The sequence below is a fragment of the Bufo bufo genome, chromosome 1 (assembly GCF_905171765.1).
Source record: "Bufo bufo chromosome 1, aBufBuf1.1, whole genome shotgun sequence".
Classification (NCBI taxonomy): Eukaryota; Metazoa; Chordata; class Amphibia; order Anura; family Bufonidae; genus Bufo; species Bufo bufo.
In genome coordinates this window covers 652,397,788-652,415,443 of record NC_053389.1, presented here as the reverse complement: position 1 = coordinate 652,415,443, position 17,656 = coordinate 652,397,788, and the positions used below count along the sequence as shown (strand labels likewise).

The following is a 17,656-nucleotide window of genomic DNA, read 5'->3' as shown; positions in this document are numbered from 1 at the left end:
TGTCACCACATTTTGGCACCCGCAGCTAATACAACTGCTGTATGGATGTGGATGAAGCAGAAGGCTGCTGTAAACGGCTGATCGGTGGGGGTGCCGGGCGTCGGACCCCCACTGATCTGATACTGATGACCTATCAAGCTTGACAAAGACTACTGCGTAGTTGAAACGTTGCTACTTTTATGGGCCTGTTTGTACATTTTTTCATGGAGTAACTACAAATAAAAGTAGTTTTGGGAAGAATATGCTGCCGTCATCTACTATTTGAACTTTCTATCTGTGGACTACCTTGGATCAGGGGGTCAAAGACTGGCTATTGCACATCTCCCATTGCATGTCATCAAGGTACTGAAGTGCTGCTCTGTATATAAAAATTATTTTACTACCTGGAGGATAAGTCATCAATATGTGAACGCTGAAATACCCAATTTTCCAGTCCATTATCGCACACATCCACTATTGACCAACGTGTTAAAAACGTAACTGTGCACCCAATAGCAATCATTTTTTAACGATCGAGTCTTGGAATGCCTGACTTCTGCTCTTTGAGACTGTACCCTAAGGGAATATTCAGATGTAGCAACCATGCAGGGAGTTCCTGATGCGTGGCAGAGAACCATGTGCCAAAAAAATAAAAATAAATTAAAAATAAATAAATGGAGTTTTTAGACATTAATGAGCCACTCTACTCAAGTAGAACAGCTCCAGACCCTCCAATCCTCTCCTCCATCCCACCAAATTTAATGTCATTGATGAAAGTCATGTTCCCAAAACCATCCCATTCTTGGCAGGTCTTCTCAGAAACAAATCAGGGAACGGCAGCTATAAAAGGGTGCCCTAAAAGCAGCGTTTTACTATATTATGATGATATTAAAAGGGTGTAAATACAGTATGCACATAGGAATTATGCAGAGAGCACACATTCTGAGCAAGAAACAAACGTTACAATTCTCACATTTCAAGGTCTATTAGTCATGAAATAGGAGTCGTTTCTGAAAAGAAACTACCCTAAAGGGGAAGCCATTCAACATTTGTGGCCACAAACAATGCTTATGTACAAAAATATTATGCCTTTGATACTGAAGGATCACCAGATAGCGTTATGATAAAAAAAATATAACCAAAAGCTGTGCTTCCTGGATCTCCACAAGGTTCACTGCTAGCATGTCCTTCAAACCACACTTGAAAATGCTAACCTTCGCTTAGGGGCATGTATGGGAGGAAAATACATGCCAAGTGTCCTTTCGGGACATATCTGATAAATTTATATCACTTTTCCATACCTTCAAACATCTGACTATATAGTCACAGGGTCAACAGGATTTTCAAATCAAATCAATATACTTAATAAACGAATGAATGGCCATCATTATACATGATCAGTTTCTCAGCTACATTCAATACCTTTATGGAACAAAAGTTTTGTGCAATAGGGTGTAAAGCGGTTGGCCACTCTTTGGGTTTTAGTAGAAACCCCCCTCTGCCTTTCCTGGTCAGACCGGCAAAGGGAAACATACTTACCTGCTCCTTTGCTCCCTAGCTTGGGCTGTCTCGCCCGGGTCCCCCACTGTCAACACCCTTTAGACGCTGCTACAGCCAGTGGACCTGCATCTTCTGCATTATGTCAATTGGTCACGAGATGCAAGGCCAGTCACCACTACGGCCAATCGTTGGCTGCAGCAGCAACAAAGCTGATGTTCACACTGGAGGACCGAAGCGAGGCAGTAGAGGAGCAAAGGAGCCAGGACCCAGAAGCACGCTATGCTGCCATTTGCAGGTCTGGCCAGATGGGGGTGGAAGTTTGCCAAGAAAAATAAATAAATAAATAAAAAAAGTAGTCAACCCTCATTCCTTATTCACACAGTCAGTGATTTCCATCAGTGATTTTGAGCCAAAATCACTGATGGAAATCACGTTCCAAATCACTGACATGTGAATAAGGCATTTTCTCTCTCTATAAGGATTTGCACAAAGACCACCCTGAACCAAGCTTCCCCCCCCCCCCCAATCATAAGAACAGGGGTCCTGTGTTCCCCATTTGTAAGGAGTAGTGGTCATGCATTGCCAATGCATCCAACACAGGGACTGCAGAAGATAATTGATCAGTTCTAATGATCAGTAGAGGTCCCATCCTTCGGACCCCCACCGATCAGACACCAATCTATCCTGTGGACAGAGGATAAGTGTTGTTCATGGGTGAATTTTTTCAACAACCACCTTGTTCAATACAGACGACTACTGAAATGTGGTGGATCACAGATAATCAGGTGTCAGATTTTTTGCAAAAATGTCTGCAACTGAAAATCAATTCCAATCATCAGCAAGAACATGGGTCTCTGCAATTCCCATTCAGACAAATAGAACGGTAGCAGAAATTTGTGCAACAGATCTGTCCGTCAATTAACCCTTCCAACCAATGCTGAAGGGAGGTTATTGGCACTGCCACAAATACAGATGTCTCCACTAGCAAATGCCATAAACTGGCCTAATGCTAATTTTCCAGGGAGCAGATGCTTCCTCCAGTACAAAGCATGCCACTGTACAGTCCTCTTCTGATGAAGGACGTGTTGCACACTTTTGCTACTTCTGCACTGGCAAATGAGTAAAGAGACAATTCATATTCCTGCACGCAGTGTCAATGTAAGGACAAGGGCTGTAGTTATGTCCCGAAGTGCCCAGGACCAGAAAACATCTGGACAGGAGGCGGTGAAACCACTTGTTCTGTAAGGAGCTCTCTAGATGTTAGGGGTAGAACACAAACTCAGAAATTACAGAAGACACTTCCTGTATTCCAATAAAAGCTGGTAACATTTCACCGGATCACTCACACTGTATAGTCTTTCTAGGAATGGCACCTTACGGACAGCTGTGCACCATGTTACAGATGTTGTAAGGGTCATTGAAGGCTCATTTAAAAATTTTACAGTGGTTGTTTTTTTTTTTGGGGGGGGGGGGGGGGGTGTCTTTCACAAATATACAGCATACGGCCTATTGCACACGACCGTATGGCTTTTTCAGTGTTTTGCGATCCGTTTTTCACGGATCCGTTGTTCCGTTTTTTGTTTCCGTTGTGTTTCCGTTTCTGTTCCGTTTTTCCGTTCCGTTTTTCCGTAGGGCATATACAGTATACAGTAATTACATAGATAAAATTGGGCTGGGCATAACATTTTCAATAGATGGTTCAGCAAAAAACGGAACGGAAACGGAAGACATACGGATGCATTTCCGTATGTGTTCCGTTTTTTTTGCGGACCCATTGACTTGAATGGAGCCACGGACTGTGATTTGCGGGCAATAATAGGACATGTTCTATGTTAAAACGGAACGGAAAAACGGAAATACGGAAACGGAATGCATACGGAGTACATTCCGTTTTTTTTGCGGAACCATTGAAATGAATGGTTCCGTATACGGAACGCAAAAAAAGGCCAGTAAACGGGAAAAAAAAAACGTCCGTGTGCAGGAGGTCTACATCTGATATCCTAAAAATGTCCAGAATGAAACTGCCAAATGTCCAGAATGAAACTGCCAAATGTCCAGAATGAAACTGCCAAATGTCCAGAATGAAACTGCCGGCTTGTAATCTTTGTGGGTCCCAAAGGTGGCACCCCCACCGTTGTAACAGTTAACCCTCTATCCTGTGGAAAGGGGATACCTTTATATACCGAAATATCCCTTTATAGATCAGCAATACAGAAATGATAACAGAAACTAAAAATAAACAACTGAACACGCTCTGAAGGACGTCTTCATAAAATATCGTGGTTGGGAAATTAGAAGAGAAGTAACTACAATTCAGATCTTTGGAAGAAAATCATTCAAGGACCTGTGGCTATTCCTCTTCTGCGGCTCTTACCTCATACCATCCAAATCATAAATTGCGTATTCACTTCAGTTAAATATGGGGATATGGCCCCGACGTGAAGTCACTTTCTGAAAGTTATTTCTAGAAATGACTCAGTGACCCAACATATGAATAATTATGTACGAGAAGCTGAAGAAGAGGAGGGCCTGCTCACCAACATAAGGGTCCATTCACACGTCCGTAATTTGGGTCTGCATTCGTGCTGCAATTTGCGGACCCATTCACTTTCAATGGGGCTGGAACGGATGCGAATACGCATTTTCGGGATGCGCAATTCTGTTCCTGAAAAAAAATAGAACAACATGTCCTATTCTTGTCCGCAATTGCGTACCAGAAAAGGCATTTTCTATTATAGTGTGTGTGATGTGCGGTCCGCACATTGCAGGTGTCCATGTTTTGCGGATCCGCAAAACACTTACGGACGTGTGAATGGACCGTAAATGAGAGTCTGAAATGAAGAATGACCCAACAAGCTAGAGCCGAGCGGGGATGTTTATTACTCTTCTGCCTGGAAGTAGGTGAAAAGGTATATATATATGCGCTTCGTCATAAATTAGCCATAGACTACTGCAGTGCGGGGGGGACTAAAACCGGTGTAAAAAGCAGTTTTAGTAAATGCCCCCCTGAGTTTTTTGGCACTGACTTTGGTGCGTTTCCAACTTAAAATCAGCCCCCAAAAAACACTACAAATCAGCCTCCTGTTCATTTCAGTGGGAAGCAGCACTTGTTTTTATTTCTACGTGGAAAAGAGAAGCGGCGTGCCCCATCTTTGGGTGGAATCCACTGGAATCTCCCATTGAAATGAAAGGGAAGTTTAAAAATAAAAAATATAATAATAATAATAATAATAATAACACTGAACATGTCCACACGTTTTTTGTGTGTTTTTTTGTGCGGATCCACGTCAAAAACCACAAGCCCATTGGTTAAAAGAAAAACTACACAAAAAAAATGTTGTAGGCGGATTTTCTAAATCAGTCGTGAACATATCCTTGGGACTTTTTCACACGAGTTTTGCGTCCATATGCAATGTGCGTAGTGAAAGCATAGCATCCAGGCTGAATCTTTTTTTCACGCATCATCTCTGCGTTCAGGAAAAATCACAGCATGTTCTATATTGGGCTTGTGTGAAAAACAGAATGCATGTGTTACTTGCGTTTTTTGTTATGGGTTTTGCTGCACATCTCACCCGTGCACTGCGATTCTGCGAAGGGTAAAATTCCCAAAAAAATAATAATTTTTTTTTTTTTTTTTTAAATAAGGGAAATGTATCATACCCTTTGCTGGTACTGCATTACGCTGCGGTCGTGTGATCTCCGTATTGCAGTGCAGACCCAATGACTTGAATGAGTACGCTATACACAAGATACGGCCAAAAAAAAAGGACTTGTTCTATCTTTTTGCATTGCTGAGGCACGGACCCTGAAGCGCTTTGTAGTTCTTCCTCTCTGCAAAAAAATAGGTGAAGTCCTATCTTCGGACACATTCAAGTCAATCTGCAGCACAGAGTGCACACGGACGGTGCCTGTATATTGCAGACCGTAATATGGACACCACGGCCATACGGTCACGTGCATAAGCCCTAAAAGGGAAGGAATTTTTTTCTGCAGGAAGCCGCCATATGCGATTCCATCCTTGCACTATTAGAGCACCTCCGTATTTTCATCCTTCTGCTATCCACACTGACCCAATTATTTCTATAGGGCCATGCACACATCCATATTTTAGTGGATCCATGTGACTGTTCCGCACATCATATAACCTGTTCTAGTCCAGTTCATATTGTGAGAATAGTTCTATTAGGGCTCATGCACACAAATGTATTTTTTTTTTTCATGTCGGTTCCATGTATTCCTTGTCTGTATGTCCACATGGCCGTTCCACCAAAAAATAGAACATGTCCTATTACTGTCCGAATTACGGACAAGGATAGGACTGTTCTATTAGGGGCTGGCCGTTCTGTAAAATGCGGAATGCACGCGACTGGTGTCCGTGTTTTGTTGATGTGCAATTTGTGGACTGAAATACATCCAACAGTCGTGTGCACGAGTCTTTAATGTGAGAAAAATACAGACTGTACACGGAAGGGGCCTACTTTACAGAACCATTATTTGTGGATTGAAATATGGACGCAAAAATGTCGGAGAAACCCCCCCCATACAGAAGTATAGAAAAGATCTCAGAAACAAAGCTGCCAAGCGTGAAAATGCCCTAAAGCTGGCCACACACATTACATTGATTTATGTGTTATACGACGATAACGGCCACTTTCACAAGTTTAATATTTTGTCAGTATTTCGTTCACAAGAATGAGAACGTATAAGATTTGTACCCCGTATTTGTCCTGGACCCTTTCACCGTTTTGGTTTAGAAATACTGATGCGAAATGTCGACCAAAATACTGCTGGTGTAATTTGTAGGAATTAAAGGGGTATTCTGGTTGTTTGAAGTTGCGGTATCCCCTATCCACGTTCATTTCAGGGGGGCTGCAGGGGGTATGGGGCCCCTGTTCTTGTGGTCGTAGAGGGTCCCAGTGGTAGGACCCCCACCGATCTAATTGTTATCCCCTATGATCCTATCCTGTGGATATGGGATAACGTAATCTTACTGGAATACCAACAAACAGGTGGCATAGACCAGATTCATTATCCAGCCTCAGCCACGAAGATAAATTTGTTGCATTTTGACCGATTAATGACCAGACACGTTTTTTGTGATTTAGCGCACACGGCAGTTTAACAGCCCTAACTTTTCCACTAGCAGGGCTACCAAAATATAGAATATACTGTTGGCACATAATATGTCCTCCAAGAAGTCATTAAAAGACCTCTGGGGGATATTTACCCCTGAAGGAGCCCCTACTGTAGGGGAAAACAGCCCCACTGTGGGGGCATTTTACACATGCAGAGCCGATCTGGGTTTTCTCAGAATGAGCAGTTCCATTTTGCCCAAGAACACCCAGAGATCGTGTGATCGCCGATCCCAACAGAGGAAGCAGTGTAGAGCACGGAGCGCTACGTCAGGGGTGCTGAATGGAGCGGCAGCAGGTATGACCACCACTTCATTCAAACGGGTGAATGTCCTGTTCAGCAGGGAGCCCCAGGGACTGGACAACCCCTTTAAATTAGACTAAAAGCCAGCTGAGGGCAAATTCTGCCAAGCTGTGATGTGGTGGGACAATTATTATAGAGCAGGGCAGAGTACAAGATGTCTCACAGCTGGTCTACCTTTAATTCACCCATAAAACCAACTGACCTTCAGAATCAAAAGGTGAAGGATACAGACACAACACTGTACAGGGGTCGTACTTCATCAGCGTGCTGCTTTCTTCCAGAAACAGTGCCACATCTGTCGACAGTTGGTGTAAGGTATTGCAGGTCAGACTCATTCACTTCATGGGGGCTGAGCTCCAATACTCCATACACAACCTACGGACTAGAAGGTACTTTTCTGTAAGACAGCACAGCCATTTTTTTCAACTTTTGTGCAATTTTCTTCAAAATAGTTATCCAGGACATCAAAATTCACAGCCTGCCCTTGGAGTTCCTGGTATTACCACTTCCTACAGCTTTATCCCATTCACGTGAATCCCAACAAGCTGTATTATCACGGACAGCACCACTATAACTACGACGCTGTGTCTGGTCAACATAGGGGGTCGTGGTCTTCAATTTCAAAGGGGTTGTGCAAGAATCGGACACACTTTACCAGACCTGCTCCATCTTCTCCCTCGGTGTGAACATCTGCATTGACATAGACGCGGATCCCCTTGCGTCATGAGACCATTTATCATGACGTAAGGGGAGCCGGTCACCGCTGCTGCCAGTGATTGGCCGTGGCGATGTCAAACTGGAGGTTTACAGCAAGGGAGCCCAGTGGAGCATTGCAGGCCTGGAGGAGGGGAGGGGAGGCTGCATTGGGAAGCAGGTAAGTAATCTTTCCTTTACACGTCTGGCCAAGGAGGGTGGGTACCAAAAAACCTCCATTATTTCACAACCCCTTTAAATTGTGTATGTATCCTTCACCTGAATTGAACTTATTTCCCTATAGGGTTCTATGATCATCTACATTAGGTTATGATAACCACAGGGGCTCCAGCTGATGTGGCTGAAATACAGTCTAGGACAGTGGTGGTTAACCTATGGCATGGCGACACTCTGTTGGCACCCACACCCTGGAAAAAGTCTATGGTGTACCAATATGCCTTAGGCCTCTTTCACATGGGCGTCATGGATTTGGGCCGGATAAGATGCGGGTGCGTCGCGGGAAAATGCGCAATTGCAAAACATTTTAATGCGTTTTGCACGCGCGTGAGAAAAATCGGCATGTTTGGTACCCAAACCCGAACTTCTTTACAGAAGTTTGGGTTTGGGTTAGGTGTTGTGTAGATTCTATTACTTTCCCTTATAACATGGTTATAAGGGAAAATAATAGCATTCTTAATACAGAATACTTAGTAAGATAGGGCTGGAGGGGTTAAAAATAATAATTTAACTCGCCTCATCCACTTGTTCGCGCAGCCCGGCTTCTCTTCTGTCTTCTTCTTTGCTGTTCAGGAGGGAAAGGACCTGTGGTGACATCACTGCGCTCATCACATGGTCCATCACCATGGCAATGGATCATGTGATGGACCATGTGATGAGCGCAGTGACGTCACCACAGGTCCTTTTCCTCAAAGAAGAAGAGAAGAGAAGAGAAGCCGGGCTGCGCGAAGTGGATGAGGCGAGTTAAATTATTATTTTTAACCCCTCCAGCCCTATCTTACTAAGTATTCTGTATTAAGAATGTTATTTTTTTCCCTTATAACTAGGGTTGTCCCGATACCGATACTAGTATCGGTATCGGGACCGATTCCGAGTTTTCTCGGCGGTACTCAGCCGCCGATACCCCGCCCCGATACATAAATAGAATACTATGGGCGTAACTATGGGCGGGGCCCGGTGCAGTCACTGTACTCTTACACCGGGCCCCGCCGCTCACCAAAGTATTTATAAACGTGAATCCTTATCCTGTTTACTAACGCTGCCCTCTCCCATGTTCCCATGTCCCCCCTGTATCCCCACAGCACTTACTTAAGCTTCCATAGCAGGCAGAGCGGACGGCACCAGTAACGTCACTCACTGACGTAGAGCGCCTGCTCCGCCCACTGACGTCGCGCGTGAGTGACGTTACTGGTGCCGTCCGCTCTGCCTGCTATGGAAGCTTAAGTAAGTGCTGTGGGGATACAGGGGAACATGGGAGAGCGCAGCGTTAGTTCAACTTAATAACAGGATAAGGATTCACGTTTATAAATACTTCGGTGAGCGGCGGGGCCCGGTGTATTGGGGGACACTGTTATGAGGGGGATCTGTGGATGACATATAGCAGTGTCATCCACAGATCCTCCCCATAACAGTTCCATCCACAGATCCCCTATAACAGCACCATCCACAGATCCCCCACCAAATAACAATGCCATCCTCAGATCCCCCCAGCCCATAACAATGCCATCCTCAGATCCCCCCACCCCATAACAATGCCATCCACAGATATCCCACCCCATAGCAGTACCATCCACAGATCCCCATAACAGTGCCATCCACAGATCCCCCATAACAGCACCATCCACAGATCCCCCATAACAGCGCCATCCACAGATCCCCATAACAGTGCCATCCACAGATCCCCCATAACAGTGCCATCCACAGATCCCCCATAACAGTGCCATCCACAGATCCCCCATAACAGTGCCATCCACAGATCCCCCATAACAGTGCCATCCACAGATCCCCCATAACAGTGCCATCCACAGATCCCCCATAACAGTGCCATCCACAGATCCCCCACATGACAGTGCGTCATCCACAGATCCACAGATCCCCCAAAACGGTCACATGACATTTAAAAAAAGTATCGTATTCGGTATCGGTGACTACTTGAAAAAAAGTATCGGTACTTGTACTCGGTCCTAAAAAAGTGGTATCGGGACAACCCTACTTATAACCATGCTATAAGGGAAAATAATAATGAGCGGGTCCCCATCCCGATCGTCTCCTAGCAACCGTGCGTGAAAATCGCACCGCATCCGCACTTGCTTGTGATTTTCACGCAGCCCCATTCACTCTTATAGGGCCTGCGTTGCGTGAAAAACGCACAAAATAGAGCATGCTGCGATTTTCATGCAACGCACAAGTGATGCGTGAAAATCACTGCTCATGTGCAAAGCCTATAATGAATGGGTCCGGATTCGGTGCGGGTGCAATGCGTGAGGTGCGGAAATCTCGCCCGTGTGAAAGAGGCCTTAGACTGTTCCTTCCATTCATCAGTGCAGGGCGCACTATGGACAGCACAGGCGGCGCATTGACTGTAGGCGGCTATTATAGCTAATGATAAAGTACATGGAAGATATACTAGATTTATTTATTTTTATTTTATGCACTTATATAGCGCTGACATATTCCACAGCGCGTTTACAGACATGATCATCACTCTGTCCCCAATGGGGCTCACAATCTAAGTTCCCTATCAGTATGTCTTTGGAGTGTGGGAGGAAACCGGAGGAAACCCACGCAGACACGGGGAGAACATACAAACTCCATGCAGATGTTGTCCTTTGTCCTATTCAAACCTAGGACCCCAGCGCTGCAAGGCACCAGTGCGAACCACTGAGCCATCATGCTGCCATATATTGGACTGTTTGGGCACTCGGTCTGCAAAGGTTAGCCATCACTGATGTAGGGCGATGTACGCATCACATTTCAGTAGTCATCAGAGATGACTATTTGTTTTGTCCAAAAAAAAAAAAAAAAAGATACAGTACAAATGCTGCAAAAAAGAAAGATAAGGCTGTAATTTGTAAAATAGAGACAACTATATACTGTATGTACACAGTAAATATACAGATGTGTCCAACTGCTGTTCAACGACAAGACCATCAAAAGAATCTGCATTTAATTTTATTTATTTTTGTCTTCCTTTAGATGGATCCATTCCAAACACTCCATCAACTTTCATAACTAAAAGCAATGAAAACTTATATAAAAAGTTAACCACAGGTGACAAGACGTAGGCCTTTCAAATACAACTGATGAAAAAACATGGTTATGATTTCAGATGAAGGCTAGACAGATGTCAGCAGACAATCTTATACGTGCACCTTCATTTTCATTGTACAATGTTGGCGCCTAGAAAAGAAGAACTGTAGCGGAATTATGTTGCCGCTGTGGTGGTAAGAGTAGGGAAGGACTGTCAGACACCTCAAGACATGCTTATATTGGGAGGACTACAGAGAGTATGAAGGCCACTAGATGTGTGTGACCCTCAAACGGTGAGGCCTCCTTCATACTTCTGTGTCCAATTGATGTTCTTTTTTTGTCCTCCTTATTCCACGGACACTGCTAGGCTGAAAATGAAATTCCGGAGCATCTCCCACCAGTGGTCTGTGAAAAACAGACCAACCAAACACAGGTCCACGTGATAGACCGATGTAGTGCATGTCTCCATGACCCATGGTGACTGGAAAACCACTGATGTGTGAACAAACATCAAAAGTCAACGAGTCCATGATTCACTGAACAAGGCCTGAGGTTTATCTAGCCCATCATTCATTGCCCTTCTATTTCCAATGGCTCGTGGAATGTAATAGACGGCACCTTCCCAAGGAAGAAGACCAATTTCATTTCTCCTACGGGATATGGCAAAGACTGGAGCTCCTGGCCCCCAATGCAAAGTCTGTAAGAAGGCCACCCAAGTATTTGGCATCACTAGTCGGTTCTTGTATCTACTCAACCTCCGTACCACCTAATGTTCTACCCAGCTATAGGCGCATGTCCGAACCAGATGACAGATCAGCTTTTTAGCTTAAAATTATAATTTTTTTCAAAGAATCCAGGGACTCTGTGACTGAGGCCTAACCGTTCTATGGCCGCATCACATTGGGTGGTATCTTCTCTCTTGGATCCAGTGCTCTGTTCACACACGGTACATTTCACCAGGTCAGACATCAGCTGCAGATGATGCATATTCCAGAGGAATAATCTGCTTTCATCCCTCCGCCAACAGCCGACATGACATATCCCAGCACAAAGACTGTGGAATTACTGACCAGAAGGAGATGTCAAGGACAAACCAGCAAACCGGTCGCCCGGTGTCACATCAGCCTCCGCCCCAAAGACCCGAGAACATCTGCCCCCCCATCAGAGGCTTCGAGATCCCTAAATATGCAGCATCTGTACTGTCAGCAGACACATATCTAGCCCCAGACATGCCAAATACACGCAGATCCCATCCAGGCGTAAGAGGTATACAGAGCTGGTCCAATCAGAACCCATCCCAGCCATGTATTATACCTTCATGGCCCAGTAACATGTATTCCATGTATGCACCAGGCATGATCTGGGTGTAGACCATGGATGCGGTGCCGCACAATGGCCAGGGGGAGGGGGGTTCATTCACTTACCTTTGTGTAGAGCTCCAGGGCTGCCATGCTGCTGCTCGGCAGTGCCCCGGTCCCCGCCTCAGATCCCGCGCTCCGCAGGTGAGGTGAGCGGCGCCTCCTGCCTTCTGCTCGCTCCCCAGCCGCAGTCCGGGCGAGGTCCTCAGTGGAAGGTGGCGACCAGCGCAGCCATGTTACCTGCTAGCCAGATTTCTATTTTGGTGTCCGTCTCTGTGCATTGTGGGTATCAGTGATGGCTGGAGAAGCTGTGATTCTTTCCTTGCCTGCTGGGCTGACTCTGCCTCCCATCGGCTGCAGCCGCCTGTCACAGATCATCCCGTGCTGCGGCCCGCAGGGGGCGACAGAGAGCGCGTCAAACATCAGGCCTGGGAAGGGAATGCTTTTTAACCCCTCCTGTCCCGGACGAGAGAGTCCACAATATCAGAGATTGAGGCCAAGTTCACACTTCAGTGATTTGGTCAGCGACTCTAAACACAGAACAGGGGCATTTCTCTCCATTCCACTTCTCTCTGTGGAGGCTTCACCATAACTGGTGGAAATAACGGACCGAATACCTGAAGTGTGAACTCAGCCTGACGTGGATCGCAGGAAAGTCAGGTGACAAACAATATGCATGACTTGTCTGCGGCTGGATTTCTTACAACCGCTGCAGCAATCCCATTCATTTCTATGGGATCACGGCTACTCAGGGATCCTGGCTGCGACCAGGGTACAGTTACACTGCGACAACTTATTTTTGTGCGACTGTCGTATCCCAGTCACAGTGCGACACTATTGACTATCATTACAAAAAACATGACACGGCATTGCTAAGACAAATGTCGTTGTGTAGCTGTATCCTAAGGCTAGGGCTACACGGCGACAGTTTTTATAATGGTAGTCAATGGTGTCGCACTGCGAGACGACCGTTGCAAAAATCAATCCAAGTTGGATTTTTGTGCGACTGTCGCAGTATGTCGCAGTGCGACACCATTGACTACCGTTGCAAACAATATCGCACGACCTTGATGCGACATACATGTCGCGCGGTAGCCCTAGCCTAAGTCTACACGACGACAATAAGTCGCGCGACAGATAGGGCACCACTACACTGCAACATTTTGTTGCACTAATGTCGCGCGACAATTTTTATAATGGCAGTCTATGGTGTCGCACTGCAACATACTGCGACGCAACAGTCGCAGAAAAATCCATCTCGAATGCAGTGCGACACCATAGACTGCCATTATAAAAATTGTCACGCAACAAATGTCGTCATGTAGACGTAGCCTTGGAGTACAGCTACATAGCAGGGTTGCCAACCAGAATTTTCATTTTTTTTTTATGCACAACTTATTCCAAAATCACATAAAGCCAAAAATGTTATGGACAAATTGGAAAACCATAATGAATTATAAAGATTATAAGAAATAAATGTCTACACTACTCACAAAACATGATATTTGTCTTGTGGGTGAAATTTCAGGATGAACCTAAAATGCACTCTGACCTTTACAGGTGAACTCAGTGTGAACTTCTCTAAACTTTTGAATGCACAGGTCCAACTGTTCAATGTTTCAGTACTTTCTGCACAACTTGCTGTTCTCTAACAAGAAGCTTAACTGCAGAATTCCTAACAGGTGCTTGATCCATGAATTGCCCAATACATTTCCTGGTTCAATTAGAAATTAGTATTTAAACAGTCCTCCTCATCATGCTGTTCACAGTTTGACATCACGAGACCAAGACGACACCTAACAATTGACCAGCAATACCTCGTCATTGCGAGTATTCAAGCAGGATGTTCTCAGACAGAATTGGCCACTGAGCCTACAGTGTCGCAGAGAGTCATCAGCAGGTTGTAACAGAGATACAGAGAGACTGGAAGAGTCACAGAAAGGCAGAGAAGTGAACGTCCTTTGACCACATACCACACGGATGACCACATCATTGTGAACAATGCCCTGTGGAACCAGATGATAAATGCCACACAACTCCAGGCACATTTAAGGGAGGTGAAAGGCACCAAAGTGTCATGTCAGACCATTCTAAACGGTTTACATCAGTGTGGTCTGCTAGACGACCTGCAAGGGTACCTGTCCACAGGCGTCATTGTCTTGCATGGACTATGGAGCATTTTTTTTTTTATGGACCCAGGAACAAGGTCACCTATTTTTACAGACTGGCCAGAAATTTCTGTACGGTTGGCACCCCTGCTATATGGCGACACTGGTCACGGTCAGGAGTGCAGGGGCATCGCAGTGTAGCAGTGATCCCATAGAGATAAATGAGGTCCCAGTGTGAGTCGAAGGTGTGCCGCGACTGTAAAGCCCCTGCAATCCTAGTCACATCCAGGGTCCCCGTGTAGTTGTACACTAAAAACACAGCCAAGTCACGGAAAAGTCGCAGGTGAGTCACGCGTCACAAGTGACTAACATTAAAGTCAATGGAGTAAGATTTTGGCTAAGCAGCAATCTTGGTCCCAAGACAGCTGTTGCGCCCAAATGTCGCAGTGTAATGGTGCTAGCCTAGAAATAAGTGGGGTCACTGCACAATTTACGCTTGTGCCGCAATCACAACACCAGAGTTGCAAATAATGCAGTTGGTGTGTTGATAGGGTTGAGCGATATCAAAAATATTCCCACGATAACGATATTAAGAAATTTATTGCGATAACGATATATATCGCGATAAATACCCATTTAGAAGAAGAAAACACTTGGGGCCACAAGGAGACATACTGTATGGGGCAGCCACAAGGAGACGTTATACTGTATGGGGGGCAGCCACAAGGAGAGGTTATACTGTATGGGGCAGCCACAAGGAGACGTTATACTGTATGGGGGGCAGCCACAAGGAGACGTTACACTGTATGGGGGCAGCCACAAGGAGACGTTACACTGTATGGGGGCAGCCACAAGGAGACGTTACACTGTATGGGGGCAGCCACAAGGAGACGTTACACTGTATGGGGGCAGCCACAAGGAGACGTTACACTGTATGGGGGCAGCCACAAGGAGACGTTACACTGTATGGGGGCAGCCACAAGGAGACGTTACACTGTATGGGGGCAGCCACAAGGAGACGTTACACTGTATGGGGGCAGCCACAAGGAGACGTTACACTGTATGGGGGCAGCCACAAGGAGACGTTACACTGTATGGGGGCAGCCACAAGGAGACGTTACACTGTATGGGGGCAGCCACAAGGAGACGTTATACTGTATGGGGGCAGCTACAAGGAGACGTTACACTGTATGGGGGCAGCCACAAGGAGACGTTATACTGTATGGGGGCAGCCACAAGGAGACGTTACACTGTATGGGGGCAGCCACAAGGAGACGTTACACTGTATGGGGGCAGCCACAAGGAGACGTTACACTGTATGGGGGCAGCTACAAGGAGACGTTATACTGTATGGGGGCAGCCACAAGGAGACGTTATACTGTATGGGGGCAGCCACAAGGAGACGTTATACTGTATGGGGGCAGCCACAAGGAGACGTTACACTGTATGGGGGCAGCCACAAGGAGACGTTACACTGTATGGGGGCAGCCACAAGGAGACGTTACACTGTATGGGGGCAGCCACAAGGAGACGTTATACTGTATGGGGGCAGCTACAAGGAGACGTTACACTGTATGGGGGCAGCCACAAGGAGACGTTACACTGTATGGGGGCAGCCACAAGGAGACGTTATACTGTATGGGGGCAGCCACAAGGAGACGTTACACTGTATGGGGGCAGCCACAAGGAGACGTTACACTGTATGGGGGCAGCCACAAGGAGACGTTACACTGTATGGGGGCAGCCACAAGGAGACGTTACACTGTATGGGGGCAGCCACAAGGAGACGTTATACTGTATGGGGGCAGCTACAAGGAGACGTTACACTGTATGGGGGCAGCTACAAGGAGACGTTATACTGTATGGGGGCAGCTACAAGGAGAGGTTATACTGTATGGGGGACGGCCACAAGGAGACGTTATACTGTATGAGACGGCCACAAGGAGACGTTACACTGTATGGGGGCAGCTACAAGGAGACATTATACTTTATGGGGATAATGGGGCAGCGGCCAGGCAGCCACAACTTGGAGACATTAATTGTCACACTGTATGGCAGTGTTCGCCGGGACAGCAGCCACAAGGAGACATTACAGTATCAGGGGCAGAAGCCACAAGGAGACATTACAGTATGGGGGCAGCAGCGCAGCCACAAGGAGACATTACAGTATGGGGGCAGCAGCGCAGCCACAAGGAGACATTACAGTATGGGGGCAGCAGTGCAGCCACAAGGAGACATTACAGTATGGGGGCAGCAGCCACAAAAGGAGACATTACAGTATGGGGGCAGCAGCCACAAGGTGCTGCCCCCCCCCCCCATGTCCTATGGCCACCTGTGTGACCTGCCTGCCACCACCATACAGTAATTCCTTCTTGTTAGTCATGAGGGAGGGACTCGTGATGGCTCATTCCCTGCCTGCCTGCTGGCTGCTATTTCAATGTGCAGTGCGGAGCATGCAGCTAGTTGCATTGCAGGCAGACAGGCATGAAGGACTGACGACTAAGTAGGCCAAGGTCGGACAGAAGACCTATAATTGGGGCAGAGACATTACACCTTTAATAGCTGCCCATTCGGCAGCTGTGATAAAGTTCAACTTCTGACTGACTTTCCCGCCACTCGCTCGCTGCTACTGCGCTGCTCAGCCTGGGCGTCATCTGATTCCGACGGAGACTGCACCATGGGAGCAAGCGAGGAGGAGCCTGGTCGACCGCTGCGGGAAGCAATTGGTGTGTAATGAAGCAGGGGCGGACGGCCGCGGATGCAGTTTTTGAAGCGGTCAGCGCACATGACCGTTTCGATGACGTCACAAAATACTGCGGTAATTAGGAAACAGCGAAATCGCCATATGTTTAGCTGAACCCTAAAAGTCGCATGTGACTTAACACACAAAATCTATCAGGTCTTGATCTTCTGTAACGCTCACGTCACAATTACAGCATGTCACATCATTAGGTCCAGTGTTGCACGGTGTAGCCCCAGCCGAAACAACTAGTGCAAGAAGATCTGGCGGTCAGCAGCAGCTTCTGTCATTGTCCAAAGGACCTCTGATCAGTTGCCAGGCAGCTTTTCCCTTAGACTAAGGGCTCATGCACAAGACCCTATGTATTTTACAGTCCGCAAAAAATACGGATGACATCCGTGTGCATTCCGTATTTTGTAGAACTGAACAGCTGGCCCCTAATAGAACAGTCCAATCCTTGTATGTTATGCGGACAATAATAGGACATGTTCTATTTTTTTGCGGAACGGACATACGGAAATGGAATGCACACGGAGTAACTTCCGTCTTTTCTTTTGCAAACCCGTTGAAATGAA

General features: G+C 46.4%; 1 protein-coding gene across 13 annotated transcripts in view; it reads right to left on the bottom strand.

Annotated features, from left to right (window-relative positions):
• MYO5A (myosin VA) overlaps window positions 1-12,606 on the bottom strand; it is a 175,157-nt gene extending 162,551 nt beyond the window's left edge. For all 13 annotated transcript variants that reach the window (XM_040413944.1, XM_040413948.1, XM_040413949.1 and 10 more), the window contains exon 1: window positions 12,300-12,606. In XM_040413944.1, coding sequence (XP_040269878.1) covers window positions 12,300-12,326 — 27 coding nt within the window. In that variant the 5' untranslated portion in view covers window positions 12,327-12,606. The remainder of the gene's footprint in view (window positions 1-12,299) is intronic.
• Window positions 12,607-17,656: the final 5,050 nt, after the last annotated feature.